This window comes from Hydra vulgaris, chromosome 11, assembly GCF_038396675.1.
Source record: "Hydra vulgaris chromosome 11, alternate assembly HydraT2T_AEP".
Lineage (NCBI taxonomy): Eukaryota > Metazoa > Cnidaria > Hydrozoa > Anthoathecata > Hydridae > Hydra > Hydra vulgaris.
In genome coordinates, this window is record NC_088930.1 from 52,804,827 (window position 1) to 52,824,919 (window position 20,093).

Below are 20,093 nucleotides of genomic sequence, written 5' to 3' on the forward strand. Positions count from 1 at the left end.
TATTAAAAACATCGAATACAGAAGATTGTTATTTTTTACTAACGAATCTCTGAAAAATTTTGTTTACCAATGAATCAGATATTTCAGAGAAATTTAAGAATATTTCAAAATTCCCTAACATTATTCTTCAAAATGTTTAAATTAAAAATATTAAATACCCGTCTAACTCAACTAGAAGTTGATTAAGTGTCATTCTGGAGTATGGTTGACTATCATTCGCATTACGTTTGCCGCCAATTGCATCCAATTCATCCATAAAAATTATAGATGGAGCATGTTCTTTTGCTGATGCTAAATAAAAAGCATAATTACAAACCTCTCAAAATAAAGCACAATACTCAAAAATACAAACCAAAAACTCTAAAATAGACATTGAGCTTACAAATAAAAGTTAGAGGCTGACAATCAAAATTTAAAAAAATATGAAAGATGGTGATCACTGACTCAAAAAGATGAGAGAGACAAGAAAAATAATGATGAAAAAGCCAAAAATGAAATAAAAATTAGAGACAAGAAAAATAAAAATTAGAGATAAGAATAAAAATTAAAGACAAGAATAATATAGATGAGAGAAAAACAAAGATATAAAAGTAGAAAAATAAAAGACTGAAAAGAATTGATGCTTATAAAAGCAAAAGAAACAGATTGGAAATAAATACTTGAGGAAAGCAAAATCTAATTTTTATTGAAATTTACTGTAAGTAAGTAACAAATAACCAGATAATTTTTGGAAAGTTATAAAAAAAATTACCAATTAAGCCTCAAACTTATTAAAATTAATAATGATCCTAATGGAAAGTAATTCCATTTTTTATATCTTGACTAAACTTTAAAATTACCAATAAATTTCAGTTCTATATATCATATTCAATAAATGAAAACTAATAACTTTATTGTACATAACGACACTGAAGTATTAAGAAAAGCAACAACAACAACAACAAAAATAAATAATCAATAAATAAATACCAAACAATTTTCTGATTCGAGCAGCACCAACTCCAACAAACATTTCATCAAACTCAGACCCTGATGCAAAAAAAAAAGGAACATCTGCTTCCCCTGCTATAGCCCGTGCCAACAATGTTTTTCCAGTACCAGGAGGACCAATCAATAAAACACCACCTGGTAACTTAGCACCAAGTTTTTGAAACTTCTCTGGGTTCTTTAAAAACTCAACAACTTCTTCCAACTCTTCCTTAGCTTCGTCGCAACCTTCAACATCTTCAAATTTGACTGTTTTTTCTGATAGGTCCGGAAGAAATTCTTTGCTATTAAAAAGACTGGGCATTTTTATGAAACGAGTAAAAATAAGATACATTAAAGAAAGCGTCATTGCAAACATAAACATATTATACATCGATTTATATTTCTTATAAGTATTCTTCTTGTCATCTACAACAACAACATGCATTGGATTTTGTTCTACCCCAGTAGAATTATTTATTGTATTGTTGGAAAGTTTTCGTTTTAATTCTTCAGGAGAAAGCTGATCAGTAAGAATTAGTGCTTTAATATGTATTGCCTTTACATCTTCATTTGTTGCAAAGTTGTTGCTTGCAATTCTTTTAATAACATATTCCGGATCCTCATTTACAACAGCCTAGGAAAAAAGAAAAATAAATCAATAAAAATATATTTATTCAATATATTACAATTTAATATTAAAATGTTATTATAATATTAAATTGAATACTTAACCATAAGAATAAAACCAAAAAAATTGAAAACTTTAAAACAAATAAGTAGAACATAAGAGAAGTGCTGCTACATCAACTGACAAATAGAAAGAACATGTAAGGAGTTTTATTTGGGCAGGCAACCCATATACATATGTGTGTGTTTATATATATATATATATATATATATATATATATATATATATATATATATAGTCATGGTAGTCAAAAAGATTCTTCTATAAAGTGTAGTTTTAAAGAGAAAGCTAATAAACCAGACCAGAAAAAGTTAAAAAACTTGAATGTTTTATAAAAAAAAAAAAAGACAGATTGATTGCCCTCAGTCGATATAGCATTATTTCCTTGTAGCAGCAAGCTATAAGATATTCGATGTAGCAACACTCCCTTGTAGCAGCAAGTTATAAGATAGTCGATGTAGCAGCATTTCTTTGTAGCAGCAGGCTCTAAAATAGTCAATGTAGCAACACTGCCTTGTAGCAGCAGACTATTAGATGGACTATTAGATGGTCAAAAGTGAAAAAATTGCCTATTAGCCAATTTTTTCATTTTTTTTAAAATTGGTCAATAGGCATATAGTACATAAAAGTATGTGCAAAAAAATTTCAAAAATGATTAGTTTTCTCCTTCATTTTTGAAAAATTGGAAAAAATAGACACATAAAAGAATAGTACATAAAAATATATGAAAAACTAGAAAACATAGAGACAAAAAATAGTGCATAAATATAAGTAATTTTCTTATTCATTTTGGTAAAAAATTTTCTCTAGAAAATATAAAAGTAAAAATAAAAAGAAGTTAAAATTTTTAATATTGTAATAGTGTTTGTTTTTGTGTTTTTTTATTGTAATATTTTTAAAACATCCACTCTGTGGATGTTTTAAAAATATTATATAAAAAATTACACTGATAAAAAAATTTTTTAAATTTTTAAATTTTCAAAAAATTTTTAAATTTTTAAAACATCCACTCTGTGGATGTTTTAAAAATATTACAATAAAAAAACACAAAAACAAACACTATTAATCTATTACAAAAACAAATACTATTAATTTATAAACTAAAAAAACTTTCGAGTCATTATTGTTTTAAAAAAACGATAAAATTAATAATGCACTTCCGCTTTATTTTAATTGTTTTCATTTTAGACGACATTAAAATGCAGCTTAATTGATGAAGTCACATAAATTGTTGAAAAACAAAGTTGTTGAAAGAGACTTTTTTTTGCCATAAACATACATACATATACATACATATATATACAACTTACATACATACACACACATATATTAGTGATGTACCGATTAAGGGATTGCGGTAGTGAGAAAAGTCGATATTATATTCTGGTCGGTATTAATAACCAGTCACTACCGAAGTTATAATATTGAAATTACAAGTAAGTTTTTTAAATATCAACACTTTCAAAAGTTTGTTATTGAACAGTATCTTTTGAAAGTGTTTGATAGTGTAAACTTAAAATATCGCCACTATCAAAAGTACCAAACACCTCTTTTGGTTAGCCTGCCTTCAAGACAAAATATACTATCTTAAATGATTGTTCATACTTTTTACAACACTCCACCCATTGAAATTTTTCAGAAAAAATTAACATTTTTAAATTGGTTTTTATTTCCCCAGAGACAAAATATGTATCAAGGCTTGATCAAAATTACATTGATTTTTTTTTAAACATTTTATTAATAAAAATAAATATAGTTCAAACTCAAGTCTCCAACACTTGTGAGAAATACAAACAATGAATTTAAAAAAATTCATACAATATTATAAAAATTCGTTTGACTATTTTTTTTTGAAGAATTATAACCAATACTTAAAACAAACAATTAAAAGAACTTGCTATTTACAGTATTTAAACCCATTAACTTTAAAAATGCTCCACTTAATTGGCAAAATATCAGTGCCATACATCAATAAATGATTTTGATGAGAAAAAAAAAAGATTTATTGAGTCCCAATTTATTAAAAAATCAGAAAAAGTATTTTTATCAATGTTTCTGCTCGTCTTCTTCAACTGACCACTTCTTAATAACAGCTTTTGAAATCTTTTGTTTAATGTAAACAAGTTTTTCAATTGTGTCTGATTTTAACAATGTTCTTTTGCACGTAACAATGTTTCCTGCTTGTGAAAACACTCTCTCAGATGGCGTTGATGATGCTGGAATACACAAAACTTTTTTTGAAGAGAGTGAATCTTCCACCAACTAAAATGTTAAAATTTTTTGGTGGAAAGCCTAGTCCCTTGTACGCTTCCATTTCAGTTACAAATGGTGATGTTTTTGAACGTGCCAAAGTGAGGTAATTCCTGGCTCTTCTGGCTCATCATCTCTTGAAGGAGTGCCTCAGCTGGGGAAAGGTCTTATTGCACTTGAGGTGTGCTGGTAAATGTTGCATCTCTTGGGCTTGCTCATCTCCTAAAGCACATCTTTTTAACTGTGAAATCGTAAGACTCTCTTTTCCAGTTTTTGGTAGTAAGTGACCTTTAAATTTGGGGTCAAGGAAATGAGCTAATGCATTGTTGCTCAAACCGGAGGCACACTCTGCTGAAACCTTTGCTGAGATTTGATAGTAGTTAGGGCACTAAATTAGTTGTGATGGTATCGCTTGGTAAAATTAATAGTTTAATTTTTTCTTGAATATCAAACAAGCCAGAAATAATTAGATGAGCTGTAGGATACTTTTCTGAAGACACAACATCAGTAAAGTCACTGAACACTTGTAAAACTGGAACAATTTTTTGAATCACTTGAAAATGTTTTTGTGTAGGGATAAGCGATTTTAAAATATCATCAGTTTTTAAGTTGCTATTTGTAATAGCTTCCAATGCTGGTTTGAGATGTAAAATAGAGATCATGCACACAAACCTACTACTCCATCTCTTCTTGCATGGTGTGATAATTTTTTAATAATTGATTTTTTCTTCTCTTCAGGCATCAAAGATTCTTCTCTGACTAGCAATTGACTTGTGTGTTCTTGAAGCAAGCTTTATGCAAGGTTGGAACGTCTCATTAACTTTCTCTACATAACTGACACCTTGTGTTATTACCAAGTGGAGAATATGTGCAGTACAATTAGTATTTTCACTGATCATTAATGATTTCTTCGTTGCTGACAACATGTTAGCAGCACTATCAGAGACACACAACATTTTGCAGTCTGGCTTAAAAGGTATTTCACTGATGTTTTCTCAGGGAAAGCAACACATCCAAGCAAAAGTACTAAAGCTCATAGTTGGAGTTTATGTAATGCAAACTTGAGCTCATAGTTGGAGTTTATGTAGTGCAAAGTTAAAGCAACATATGCATCATTGCTTCTACTTGATCACAGATCGATTGTGAAACCAACAGCATCAACATTTGCTAAATCCTTTTTCATAATAATCAAAATTGCCCCTCTGATATTTTGGTATAAGATGGGTAACTTGCTCCTTGAATATGTGGAAGGTGCTTTAAGATTAGTTTCAGGCATTGTGAAACCCATAAGATCTTTAAACCCCTCAGAAGCAACATATGTAAATGGTAAACTTGACATGCACAAATATTTCATGATTTTAAAGTCTGCTATGAGCTGTCACTTATCATTTGAGAAAAAAATTATTATAAAATTATTATAATTAAAAATTTTTTATAATAATTTATAACTTCCTGTAAAATATTTTTTTCTATAAATTGAATTTTTTTTGAGATTTAGTAACTCTTCCTGATGATCCAGCAATGGTGAAACTTCAAGTCGAAGATAAAAGTTAGATAAGTGTTTTTTACTAATTATATATATATATATATATATATATATATATATATATATATATATATATATATATATATATATATATATATATATATATATATATATATATATATATACACACACACACACACACATATACATACATACATATGTATATATATACATCATATATATATATATACATATATATATATATATATATATATATATATATATATTATATATATATATATATATATATATATATATATATATAAGTATATATTATTATTCTTTCCCCCCCTCCCCCTCTACTCTCCTCCAGTAAAATTAAATTCAGGCCTAGTTATGAAGCAATTTATGTTTAACAAAATCTTAAATCATTTTGAATTATTAAAATGTTTTTTGATACTATTTATGTTGGGTTTATTTACATTAAATTATTTATTGTAAAAAATATGCCAACTGCGTTTGTTTTAATTTAAAAACATAACAATAAAAGACAATATAATTTTACTGAAGTCTTCATCATTGATTTAATTGTGTAAAATCATTATTTGTTTTAAGAAAGGAGAAAAGTTTTTGTTTAAAAGAACCTTTTTCACTAATGGAATTAAACCTTTTTCTTTCTCATTAAAAATCTTGTTAAGTTTTATTTATGAACACAAGTTAAGTTTTCTAAATATAGTTTATTTTACACATAAAAAAACAACATCATAAAACAAAACTGTAGTTAAATAAACAAAATATTATTATGTTATCTATAAAATGTTTTTAAGCAATAAATAAACAAATATCTTTTTATATTCTTTTTTATATTAGTAATTTTTGTTATAGTTATTGTTTAAAAGACCTTAACACGTTGTAAAAAATGCTAACTACGTTATTTAATTTTTAATGATATAAAAATTATTTGTTGATAAAGTTCACACTATAATTATAGTTATAAAACATAATGTACAGCTACATTGACAATTTATGTTGTGTGTTTATTTGGTTTTATTTAATGATGTTGGACTTTATTAAAATTAAAATTTATAACTTATGGAATTTTATTTGGGTGCCCATACATCTTTGTACAACTCTGATATATATTTTTTTGTTAATTCACCTCCCCAAGGCCGAGAAGGCCACTACATATGAGGAGGCTACTTAATTGTGGTTATAACCCTCTCTCAACTCTATAACTCCGAAACACGAACCTTGACCAACAAGGCCGCTGCGCAGAGAAACAAGTTGAGCGCGGTACTACCAGGGACGTGGTGGGGATCAAACTCGGAACCTCTCGCTTATAAATATATATATATATATATATATATATATATATATATATATATATATATATATATATATATATATAAATAAATAAGGGTATTTAAAATCCCCCTTTATTTACTAAATCAAAACCCATGTGTGCATGTGCTGTTACCCTTTGTAAATAATTTAGGCCAAATTTTAGCTCTGAAGTCTTAAGTCCGCCAGGAGTTGGTGGATACTAAGGGATTAAGAGATGCTAAAATTATAACAGAGTATACAGATGGGCAAACCAAAAATGTGGACAGAATGGCTATGCTTGTCACATCTCCTGATCTTGAAAGAGAACAGCTTATAGGGATAGTTCCAATGTCAAATGGCCATGGATTTACTCAAGCAACAGCAATTAAGGAACTTCTTGTGGATTGATTTTTGGGATGATACCTACGGGATATGTTTTAATACAACAGCTTCAAACACAGGTGAGTATAGTTTAATTGATGTTAAAAGTTTTAATGATTACATTAAACTTTTAAATATAGGGAAAACATTTTAAGGTTGAATGAAGGGGGTTACAGCAATATTTGAGAAATGGATAGAAAAACCATTACTATGGCTTCGATATAGGCATAATGTCTATGAGCTAAACATAAAGGTTGTTGAATTTTCTAACAATTTTTTTTAAATAACAAATTTTACTTTATATTTTAATCTTTCATGTTAAATTGCTGCTATTTCAGCATGTGGCACAGAAAATGGACATAGGCAGTCTTTGGAAAGAAAACTGATGGAACCTATGAACATCTGTTTAAAAAGTTTCAAAATGCTCGGGAAACCATCAAGCCCAAAAATAATTTGAAGAATCTTAATACATTTGACTGGAGTGCCAACAGTTTCTAAAAAACAAGGTATTTTTCAGTAAAACAATTTTTATTTTTATTGTACATGATTTGAGTTCAACCAGATTTTATAATTTTATTATTTACAGGCACTTGAAGTAAAGTAATATCTTGAAGCTATACTGTATACAAAGGAGCTTCCTTGTTTTGATTACAAACATTTAGACGAGCTTGTGTTGGTTTGGTTGGGAAGTAGCAAAATGAAGAATTTCCAATTGCAGTACACCATGCAAAACCAATTGCAGTACACCATGCAAGATTTGTTGCTAAATGTTTATATTAAATGAGCATGGAACTACTAGCCAGTCAGATGGATGGCATTGTCTTTGGGTTGATTATTAAAAAAAAAAAAGATTAACAGTCCGCCATGTTGCAGAGTACACAATATTGTTTCATGCAATGTGGTCTTTGAAACTGCCAGTTATGAGTTTGTCACCAAGTGTGAATTTGAGTGCAATCAAGGACATGGCACTATATGCATATTTCAATGTAACTGTTTTAAATGCAGCTATCAAGAGCTTAAAAAACCACTTGTGGTTTCTAACAGAAAGAAATGCTGTCCTAGCACTAGCTGATGATCAGTTGGGCAAGAATGTGCAAGATGGCATTGCCCAAACCCAAGTGAAATGTTTCAGGCCTGAAACATTTGAACATGGAAAACTTGTCTTCTCTAAATTCAACACAGAGAATATTTCTAGTCTCCCCAGTTGGGTTGGATCTCAGAGTTGGGTGATTATTCAACATCTAAACTTGAAGGAAACAGACTGAAGGAAGCAGACAAATATCCACACAGATTTATCAATGTGTTGTTTGTCTTCAATGACAAAACTGAAAGAGGAATCAAACTGATTCAAGATTTCATTAATCTGTGTCAGAATGAGAAATTAAAACAGAACCTGCTACTTACTGTGGCAGACCACAGCAAAAGGCACTCAACTAACACGAAAGAGGAGTTTTCAAAAATCGGAAAATTTTAAATCTTTACCAAATTCATTTTTTAACCAGATATGTTATTGATTTTTGAAAAATTATAATATAGTAGTTAGTTATAACAAATATTAAACTCAACACCCTCCCCTAGTGTACTTGGGTGATGAAGAGGGTAGGGGGCTAAAGTCCCCTACCACCCCAGGTACTGCTCTGGTACTATGTTGCAAGATATATTGCTATTTTAGATGTAAAATGTTCCTCCATCTTTATTGAAAGGAATATTAATGTCTTTTATTGGATATTTAAATGCAAAATCAGGCAACCACTACTGTTCTCCACACAGAAATAGAAAACTTGATAATGTACTCAACATTGGACAACAGACTTAAAAATAGGCTTAAATTATTTACAAAGGGTAACCACAGCACATGCACATTGATTGGCAAAACATTTTTTCCATTCACCCTCTGTTATGCCAATATAATGTTTATCAGGTACATTCTTAGAAGAAGCAACACATTTAAATACCACATTTTTGGATAAACAATTGCCACCATTGGACAATTGCTTTTTTTATTTACAATTACAATTTTCTGTAGTTTTTTCATTTAGGATTTCTTTTTTATTTAACAAAGCATTATTGTGACCTTTTATAATTCTTTCCATATTTTTTGTGCAACTGTAGCTAACTTTAATTTCGATTAAAAATTTTATTTAACTTATTAGAAGGCAGGAAATAAATTTAATTTAAAAAAATAAATTTTATTTCCCGTATATATATATATATATATATATATTTATATATATATATATATATATATTTATATATATATATATATATATATATAAATATATATATATACATATAAATAAAAACACACACATATATATATATACATATAAATAAAAACACACATATATATATATGATATATAGATACATATATATATATATATATATATATATATATATATATATATATATATATATATATATATATATATATATATATATATATATATATATATAATACTGGAACTCTATCTGTATATAAGATATGTTCTCAATACAAGATATTTATAAGAGAAAAAGTTACCTTTAAATACTCAGCTTGAGCATTAGCATTTGAGGGTTGTTGATTGGCAAGATATTCAAGAAACAAAATCTGGTTTTTTGATAGTCGATTAGTGCTCTTATATCTTTTAGAAACATCTTATAGAAAGAAAAAAAAATTAATGATATAAGAAAAAAAATCATGTCTAATCCATTGTGGATTCTCTACAATTAACCCATTATGCAATATGTTAATGTTACAAAAATGTATTCTTAACATAAACTTTAATAATTATATGTTGGTGTTTTGCTTTGTGATAATTGTAGTAAATACTTGTTAATAAAAAAAATTAGGCTGTTGTAAATACTTTTATTAAATTGAGTTCATATTTCAGAAAATGATTTTAATAACATCATACTGACATATAATCTTAGGTGGGGATAGCTAACACCTACAATTATGATGTAAACAGGTAATACCTACACAATGAAATAGATCAGCTACAAATAGTTAAAATCTAATGCAAGTTTTAAGTAAAACTTTAACTTATTTATAATTTAATCAACAAAAAAAGTTTTTAAGATATATGCTGACAACAGGCATATTAAAGAGCGAGGAAGATGCTGTAATGCTTTAAAATGATATAAAATTAGTACATTGGTCTAAAAAATGGCTCCTGAACATAGAAAAATGAAAAGTGATGCATGTTGGATGCATGGATAATGCATGGATAATCAAAAAAATGACTTAGAACAACACTATGCTTGATCAATTAGGAAACAGAAAAGTACTTGAAAGCATTAAAAATGAATGTGACTTGGGAATCTAAAGACACGAATGACTGAGCACTAATGGAGAGTCAAAAACTTGCATATATTCAAACATCTCCATGCTGATGAAAATTGCTACGTTACACATAACAACAAATGATTTTCTATATTACATTCTTTTTCCAACAAATTTGAACTCAAATTAAAGGAAAGTATGTATATAAAATGGCAAAAGCCAAATATGAACAAACAGATTAACCATGTTAAATTGACTCTCTGTGTTTATATATATATACAATACTATATTTAGTATTGTATATATGTATATATATATATATATATATATATATATATATGTATGTATGTATGTATATATATATATATATAAATTTATATATATATGTAAGTCTTTTATTGCTTCATTTTTTTTTTATTTTATTTGCCGGATCTTGTTAAACTTGTTAATGGTTATATATATATATATATATATATATATATATATATATATATATATATATATATATATATATATATATATATATATATATATATATATACAAATATATATATACATATATATATATATACATATATATATATACATATATATATATATACATACATATATATATACACGCGCCCGCTTCATCACAAGCTCTGTATATATATGTGTGTGTATATATATATATATATATATATATATATATATATATACATCACCTATCAAACTTTTTTGAGTTCAGATCGCGCTGCGCTCGTGAAACACGCCCGCAAACGGTATTTTTAAACCTTCTAGGCACGATAAACAACGCTTGCTCAGCTTATAACAAAAGTATAAAATCACGCTTGTTCAAAAGTTTGAGACGTAAAAAATAATAAGCTTTTATATGTTTTTTTATAAAATATTTGTAAATAAATTTTTTAGGTGATGATAAAACTTGTTGATTTAACAGTAAAACTTCGTGTGCCTTATACTTATATCCTTATACGAAGTACTTATATAAAATAAAAGCATTATGTCACTCGCTTTCTGCACGTTTCTGTTTTGCTGTTTTGTCAGCATTTTTCCATGCTGCACTAACATAATGAATGAACAGTTTGAAGTTGTTAGAGCTAATTTCAATAATGGAATATTAACTATTTTAACCAAGTGCGCATGGAAACACAATGTGAATATAAAAATGTGCAAATGAAATGAGAATAGAAAATTAGGAAATAACTATAAGAAAGTTAAAGCTTCTGAATATTTTTAATTTTGTAAAAATGTCAAGTAAGATTTATTTAATTTATTGTTAATAATACTCATCATCGTTAATGCCACACATCGTTTATAATAAAAAATAAATTTTCATAATGGAGATTTTTTTAAAGTCATTTTTGTATATAGTATAGATTTTTTATATAGTATAGATTTTTTTAAAGTCATTTTAAAGAGAGTTTTTTAAAGTCATTTTTGTATACAGTATAGATTTTTTAAATTCATTTTTTTATATAGTATAACTAGTATTTATCTTAAATTAATCAAAAACGTTTCTGCTGTTTAGAATGTCCGCAATCAAGGATATTCCAAAAGGAAACAAAGTAATGTTGTCAACATTTATGAAATGTAAAGTTAAAGAGGTAACAGGCTTTAGAACTGAAATTACCAATGGAATTACATTATTGAAATATACTGCAAAGTTTGTACAAGAAATAGGAAGGCGGTATTACAAGGTTGTAAAGGTGCTTTATGGTTTATCGACAGGACAAACTTTGTGACAAACTACACAATTCAAAGACATTTAGAAAAACAACAGTTGAGGGGAAAATCTGTTATTCAACTTACAACTAATAGTTTTGAAGAAGAATTTTAAATTATTCATGTTATGATCTACTAATTTTTTGATGATAAAAAAAAGCGTTATTTAAATAAGAAATCATAAAAAGTATTTTTAATAATTATTAATTAATTTACGAAAATAATTCATTATTAAAAAAATATCAAGAAATATAAAAACCATTAATCGTAAATATTAAGTTAACAGTGTTTTAAATACATATCAAAACAACGAAAGCAAAAAACTTTAGCCACAAATTTATTCTTCAATACTATTGTAAGAACTTATTAAGCACTTGTGTTTTTGTTTGGTTGCATTTTTTTTTTACCATTAATAGTTTAAAAAAATATCTGGCGCAAATAAAAAACAAGAAGTTGGGAAGTATAAAAAACTACATTGTTGAAGTAATATAAATGTGCTGTTGTAGATACTACTTCAAACATTGATGAATGAAAGTTATATAACAAATAAAAAGCTTTTTATAAACACGGTCTTCCGCAATTTTCAAATTTCAAGATCACTCTTGCAGCCTTGACCCCCAGCGTGCATAATTGCGCTCAATGACAACATATTATAATTTTACAAGAGTGATATAACACGCTTGGCGATTTTCTTTATCACAAGCCCTGTATGTGTATATATATATTTATATATATACACACTTCTTTTTACATATATTAGAACAATGTTCTAATGCGTAGAAAAACTTATATCACAAACAGTTAGTGCAAATAATAGTCTAGAATATATAAATATTTTTTGTCTCCTTTTTTTCAATAAACATTTAAAAAATTTAAAAAACGTGAATAAATATGTAATATTTATTAAATTAGATTTTTTCAATGTTTTTAGTTAACAGAACCTTATATATTTTTTTACAAATTTAAAAATCAACTTTTTTTGTATATTTTTTTATTTCTACTATATCTTTCATTTTTAATTGCAAAGATTATATATTACAAACATGTCTACTTTTTATTATTGTTATTTTATTTCATTAATTCTAGCTTGGTGCTTCTACCAACTATCATTAGTTTATGTCTATTGTTAAAATATGGTTTTAATTTAGTAAACTTTAATGATTTGATATTTACCATTTATCATTAGCATATTAAAACAAAAATAATTCACAATTAAGATAAGAAGAACTTTGTTTTCTGCTCACATTACCAAGTTTGTTTGTACAGTTAATTATCATGATTTTGCTAAGTTGTGTAATATTTTATTTTCTTAGCAACTTAGTATCTTTCTTTTAAGATTTTGACTATTTTTAATAACTATATATTATTAATGCAGCTTGGAAAACAACGACTGGTCAATGACTGCCTGAAATGACTAAAACTGCTATTTTGACCTCCCAAAATGAATTCTTGCCAGTATTGTTTGACCGATTGAAAAAAAAATCAGAGTTTTGAAAAACAATGTTTTACAAATAACCATTATGAAATTTAGAAAAAGCATATACTAAAAATTTCATAAAATCATTTCAATTTTTAATAAGCATTTAAAATAGTTTTATAGTTTATGACATGCTACTTTAATTTGTTTTGTTGACAAAAATAAAATGGCGTAAATTATAACACTTTTTTTTTTGCTTCACTTTTTTAAAATTATTTTTATTTTACTGGTGGTTAAAAATCTTTTTTCATAAATGATTAAAGTTCTTATTTTAATATTGTTTTAATAAAAATATTTTATATATTATTTTTATAATATATATGAAAATATATAATAATATATAATATTTATATATAAAATACATAATAATTATAAATATATAAAATATATATATATAGAGATTATTTTTTCTTTTAACTGTACTTAATCACTTTTTTTTTCTTTAAATCTTTTTATTTATCTTCTAACTTTTTGCTGCAAATTTAATAAATGATGAATGATTTATAGGTAAATAGGATTACTAAAATAGGATTCTTAAAAATATATATATTTAATAAAATCTCTTTTTTATGTAACACAAGTAATTTTTGTAGCAGTGTTTCATAAAACAATTATCTTCTTAGCATTAAGTGTCAAGTTCAAATAAAAAAAAACTAAAGTTAACAATTATTTAAAATGAGCAAAGATAAAAAAATATCTTATATCTCAGATTATTAAAAACATTAAACTATTAAAATATTTATAAATTATTAAAATCTTTATACTAAGAACATTTTCTCCTCCAACTGTTCATTTATCTTTTTCACAATTTTTTCCCCGCCGATGAGAAGCCATTGTAATAAATGAATTGCTTTTAAATAAATTTAAAGTTATTAATTGCACATTTACATGCATATATATAAATACATATCAAAGAAAAAAATTTTTTGTTTGTTTTAGTTGAAGCTCGCCTTCTCTGTTTTGTTGTAGGCCAAACAGTCTTCATATTATACGCCGCAATATACAGAATTGATAATTTATTCAAGCACATTTTATTCCTACGAGTTTTAGTACATGACATCACTGATTTTTTTGTTTGTTTAAAAGATAAATTTTGTAAACAAACAAAAAAATCAATGATATCATGCGGAAACATTGATGTATATAGGCATTTTTTTGCCATAAAAAAACACACAATATTTGCCATAAAAAAAGTCACCCAAATATGTTTAATGCTGTCAAAAAGGGTCAAGAATAACCCTTGAAAATACTAGTGAGTTTGGGATTCAAATAAGAGTATAAACAATAAATAACAATTATAAGTTTAATACATATTAAATAATACTTACTGTGTAGAGCTTTACTGGTTGTAGAATAAGGTCGACTTAAAATACCAGAAAAGCTAATTTTTGTAAGTAAGCCTAGAAACAAATATATTCAAATAATATAAAAATTTTTAATAATCAAACTTATCATATTTGTTGAGTCAGAGTTTGAGCAAACAACTGTACTGTGTCAGAGTTTGAGCAAACAACTGTGGTAACTAATAATCTTTTTTCACTAAAACTGTGGTAACTAATAATCTTTTTTCAAATAAAATTTATTATTTTAATTTAATTAAATCATATAAAATTAGTTAAAAGTATATAACCCCAAAAATGCAAAATGCATAAGGTAAATGCATAAAACACTTGTTTTCACAAACAAATTAAAAATGAAATCACAAAAAGCTTTAAAAAAAACTTTTTATCATAAAACAAACATACATATTTAATTAAAAGAAAACTGATATTCCCTGATTTAATTATGGGTACAAATAGGCGTAGCATGAATTGCTTTAATTATTCCAAAATATTTTTAGAATTTAATAAGTAAATAGCATTATTGAAACCTGTTAATAGTAAGTGACCTCATCCCCGGCTCAAAATGATACTTTTTGCACACCTGGCTCCAGCCCCAACCCTGGCAAAATTATAAGATTTAGCAGAAGTTTATAGCCGGAGCTAGAAAAAATTTTATAATACTTTATATATTATGATTTTATGTTTACATTTATTATTTATTATACACTATATTTTTAAACTCTAATTTACTTCCAACAAGATTGCAAGCAACCACTATTAAGTTATAAGTTACTTTAAATAGAGAATAAGTTAAAATACAAGGAAACGATTAACTGAAAACTTCAAAAATTGTAGGTTGTATAAAAAAGGAAAACACAAAGACTGGTAAGAGTTTTACGGTTTTTTTGATGTGCAAGGAAAAACACTGGATTAATCAAAGTTTTTATAGCATGAAGGAACAGATACAGTAAAAGGATGCAACATTTTTTTAAGACTATGGTGGAAATCTTGTCTGGAGCACAAACTGTAGAAGTTGTTAATTAAGAATTAACTTTAGCATTGGAAGCCAGAGTGATTTGGATGTTTAACAAAGGGTTAATCTGTTTAACTGGCAATAAGAGTATGGCTATTAGATTCAAGAGTCAAATTAGAATAAGACTTCTTTGCAAATAACTCTGCTTTATTCTGGGGAAAAGTAAAAAGATAAGACCCATGAATTAGAGATTAAATGTTAGACTTATTTTAGTTAATGACACTGATGAAAACCAGCCAAAAGTCTCTAGAACCTAACATCTGAGATAAGATACAAGATTTAGTAAACTGAGAATAACAGAGCTTAACATCAGACAGGACTTACGTCTACGTTGGCTTCTTGGAATAATAAAAGGACATTTGTTCTTAAGAATACATACTATGGATATAAATATACATGGTTGCTATTTATTTAGATGCTGGCATACACTATCCTTACATATTTATATAAACTTTAGTATTTATATAGTGTGATATTTGCCAAAAGAGAAGATGATCAGATGATGACCATGATCATAATGATAATGGTAATGATTTTTTTTTTAATTTTTAACAAGGATCACTTAAAAACAGTATACATATTCAGCCCTCAGAGCTAGAAAAAATAAGGTTGGAAATAATTTGCCTACCTTAATGTTTTAGAGATCGACAAAAAAATTTGATACAAAAGTTTGACCATAAAATATCGAAACGAGGTCAAAATTTCTAGGTTGGTAATAAGGTCAGCATTTGGCCATGCCAACCTTTATTCTAAGGGCTGCATACTCCAAATAATGAAACTGTAAACACAGAAGTGGATCCAGACTGTAGCAAGTGTAGCAATTGCTACAGTCAGCTCAGGTTTTTTTTCCCTTTTTATTTTTTACGTACATTTTTTTTTCATGCAAAAGAGAAAAATAATTTGAATAAGATACAGAGGTTACAAGTAGTCAAAATGCGGCGCTTCAAACATTTATTCAAAATCATAGCTGAGCAAGTTGACTATGTTAAATAATATTATGTACTATGTTAAATAGCGAGAACCTGTAGCAAAAAAAAAAAAAAAATTTGGAGCAAAGACAGAAATTCAGTTAAATATCCACTCTCCGTTTAAAAAAATAATTTAATGAAGTGGATAGCAATCATTAAATGAAAAGGTTTTATAATTATAAAGACTAAATTAAATAGCACCATCTGTTGGTTTCTTTAAGTCTATTATGAAAATGATGAAATTTGTTTATGTTTATGAAAAATAGTGAAATGTGTTTATTCCTGTTCTATGAGTTATTTATCAATGAAGAAGTCAAACGATCTAAAAACGTTTTAAAAAGCCTATAGATTTCCCAGAGACAAAAAGCCTATAGATTTCCCAGAGTTTTTTAACTTGGAAATTTCTATTAGGTCTAGGAATTAATTCATGCGCTTTTTAATTGAAAATTGAAGGTTTATTTCAAAAACTAAATGGATGAATACATTAATGAAAATAGTGTCCATCGCTAGTCACTACTTTTGCCCATCTTTCCGGCAATTTACGAATTCCGTGTCGAAAAAATGCTTCATCCTTAGAAGTGATCCAATCAGAGACCCATTTTTCGATATTTTCTGAAGAAGTGAAGCGCTGTCCAATCAAATCGCTATTCATGCAATCGAACAAGTAGTAGTCAGAAGGAGCAATGTCCGGAGAATACGGCAGGTAGGGTAACATTTCCCATCCGACATTTTCCAAATAGTTTTTGACAGGTTTTGCGACATGTGGTCGAGCGTTATCATGCTGAAAAATGAGTTTATCATGTCTATTACCCCATTCTGGTCTTTTTATGACCAGAGCTTGCTTCAAATGCATTAATTGTCGTCAATAACGTTTTGAGGCTTTGAGGCGTCTGGAAACTGTTAACGCCTGGAAACTCCAAACGATTTTGCAAGGTCCTCTTGCGTTTGACAAGGATCCTGATAGAGCAATGCTGCCAATTCTGCATCTTCAAATTTTTTCGGCTGTCCTGGTCGCTCTTGGTCTTCCAAACAAAAATCACCACTTTTAAACTGTGCAAACCACTTCTGACACGTTCGCTCAGCTAGAGCATGGTCACCATAAACTTCAACCAAAATACGATGACTTTCGGTAGCACTTTTCTTCATGTTAAAGTAATGAAGAAGAATCCCCCGCAAAAACACTTTACCAGGAACAAAAATCGACATTATCAGTTAAATTAAAAATAGTGTTGTTTACTCTTAAATCAAATAATTTATAATGAAAATGATGCGCAATAACAGTAATCTTCGCATGCATGCGTGGCTAAACGAAACGCTGAGAAAATAAGCTAGTTTTGTAATCCCTTGTCAAACCGCACGAATTAATTCCTAGACCAAATACTAGGAACTATTATTCTCTCCGACAAGGTGTATGTTACAAAAATATTATTGTATAAGGAAGATGCTGTTTTTGGAAAACCAATGATTTAATTGTCTTTTGAAAAGTGTTTTAAATGTTATGATAACTAGTAAAACAATTATATATATATATATATATATATATATATATATATAAATATATCGTATTAACTAGTAATGCAAGTGATAATTTGTAATACAAGTTATCACTTTATTTAAGATTATATAAAAATAATAGACAAAAGTAATAGACATTTTTTTTTAATGATTTTATATTTAAAAATGAGATTTTTTAGTTAAAAATGAAAAAAGTGCTTTGTTACAAGATTTTTAATTTATATAAATTTTCAGATGTTTTCATATTTGATGGTCCTAAATTTCTTTTGAAAATGTGAAAACCTGTAAACAAATAAATTCCTTATTTTTAAGTGATCAAATTCATTTAACTTTAGAATCAGTAAGAGAGTCAAATAGCATAGCAAAGGCAATTATATGTGATAAAATTATAATTCTAACATTTAATGAAAAACCTTAGTTAACTACAGATGGAACTCTTTTGTTGTTTGACTTTTGTCCATGTTATCAAAAACATGCAAAATAATGGACTGAAATAGCAAAACTTTTTTTTCTAATAATAATTACAATGTTTCTCTTAATAACCCTGAAACTTCTACTATCTCAAACGTTAACTAGACTGGTGATTTTATTAATCTTGCTGTCACATAATGAAAAACTTTTAATCTAAAAAGTGTGGGCATATACTTTAGGTTCAATAATGATCAAAAAGCTTCCTCAGAGATCTAAATGATAAACAAAGAAAGTTTGTTTTGGATTTTTGCAATACAGCATTTTGCATGAAAAAAATCAGAAAATAGGCATAAATATTAACACATGTCACAAGGTATTTTGCAAATTATTCACGTGAAAATATAGCCTAGCTGATTAAAACGCTATTAAGAGATACACTTTTGTTACAAATATGTTACATTAGGAAAATTTGTTACAGAACTACTTGAAACAGAATTTAGAAATTTAAGAAAAGTATCTTTAGACATATTTTTTAAGTGTTCTTCGAAACCAAATAAGTCTATTGTTTACATTAACATGTATTTTGGAATTATGATTTGTTTAACGAATATGAAATTTTGACAGTATAATGTTTTATTTTTTTAAACTTTGGTCAATATCCAAAATCATTTGTAATAAGTGAATTAAAAAGTCCTTTTGACAATACTGTTCAATGGCTTTTCTTCAATTTGATTAAAGATAAAGTTTGGTTGACTTCTATATTCAATATTTTTATGCTTTAATGCATTACTTAATTGAAATTGAGTGTTATCATCACAATATACTTTCCTATATTCATTTATAAAAAACTACTGAAAACTTTCTACACCAAAATCAAACAAAGAACTATGTTGTTTTAAACGAAGAACGATCATATTAAGTTTGTCCTGTTAGGTTGACATTTATTCATTGACACTTTTGCTTTTATTATTTGCTGACATTTGTTGGTTGTATCGTTGTTTATGGTAATATGCCTGAAGTTTGCTATTTTAAGATTTTAAAAGCATTCCTTATTTATTTAAAGCAATATATTTTTATTGAAACGATTATTCGACAAAAAGTTTATTGTAATGAATTAATGAAGTTTATTATTAAAAAAATGAAAATATTTATAAATTGTTTATATAAATTTATACAAATCGTTACAGTGTCTATTTTAATTTTCAGATATTTTATAATATCTATAAGTAAGCCATTAAACAAAGCATGTGTTTTAAAACATATTTTAACTAAATAAAAAAA

The 20,093-nt window shown here is 26.9% G+C and overlaps 1 protein-coding gene across 1 annotated transcript in view; it reads right to left on the reverse strand.

The window, feature by feature from the left end:
* LOC100198092 (ATP-dependent zinc metalloprotease YME1L1) overlaps positions 1-20,093 on the reverse strand; it is a 52,520-nt gene that overhangs the window by 22,102 nt on the left and 10,325 nt on the right. The window contains exons 4-7 of the mRNA XM_065809182.1: positions 14,892-14,963; positions 9,621-9,736; positions 970-1,603; positions 159-291 (exon numbers count right to left, since the gene is read on the reverse strand). Coding sequence (XP_065665254.1) covers positions 159-291; positions 970-1,603; positions 9,621-9,736; positions 14,892-14,963 — 955 coding nt within the window. The remainder of the gene's footprint in view (positions 1-158; positions 292-969; positions 1,604-9,620; positions 9,737-14,891; positions 14,964-20,093) is intronic.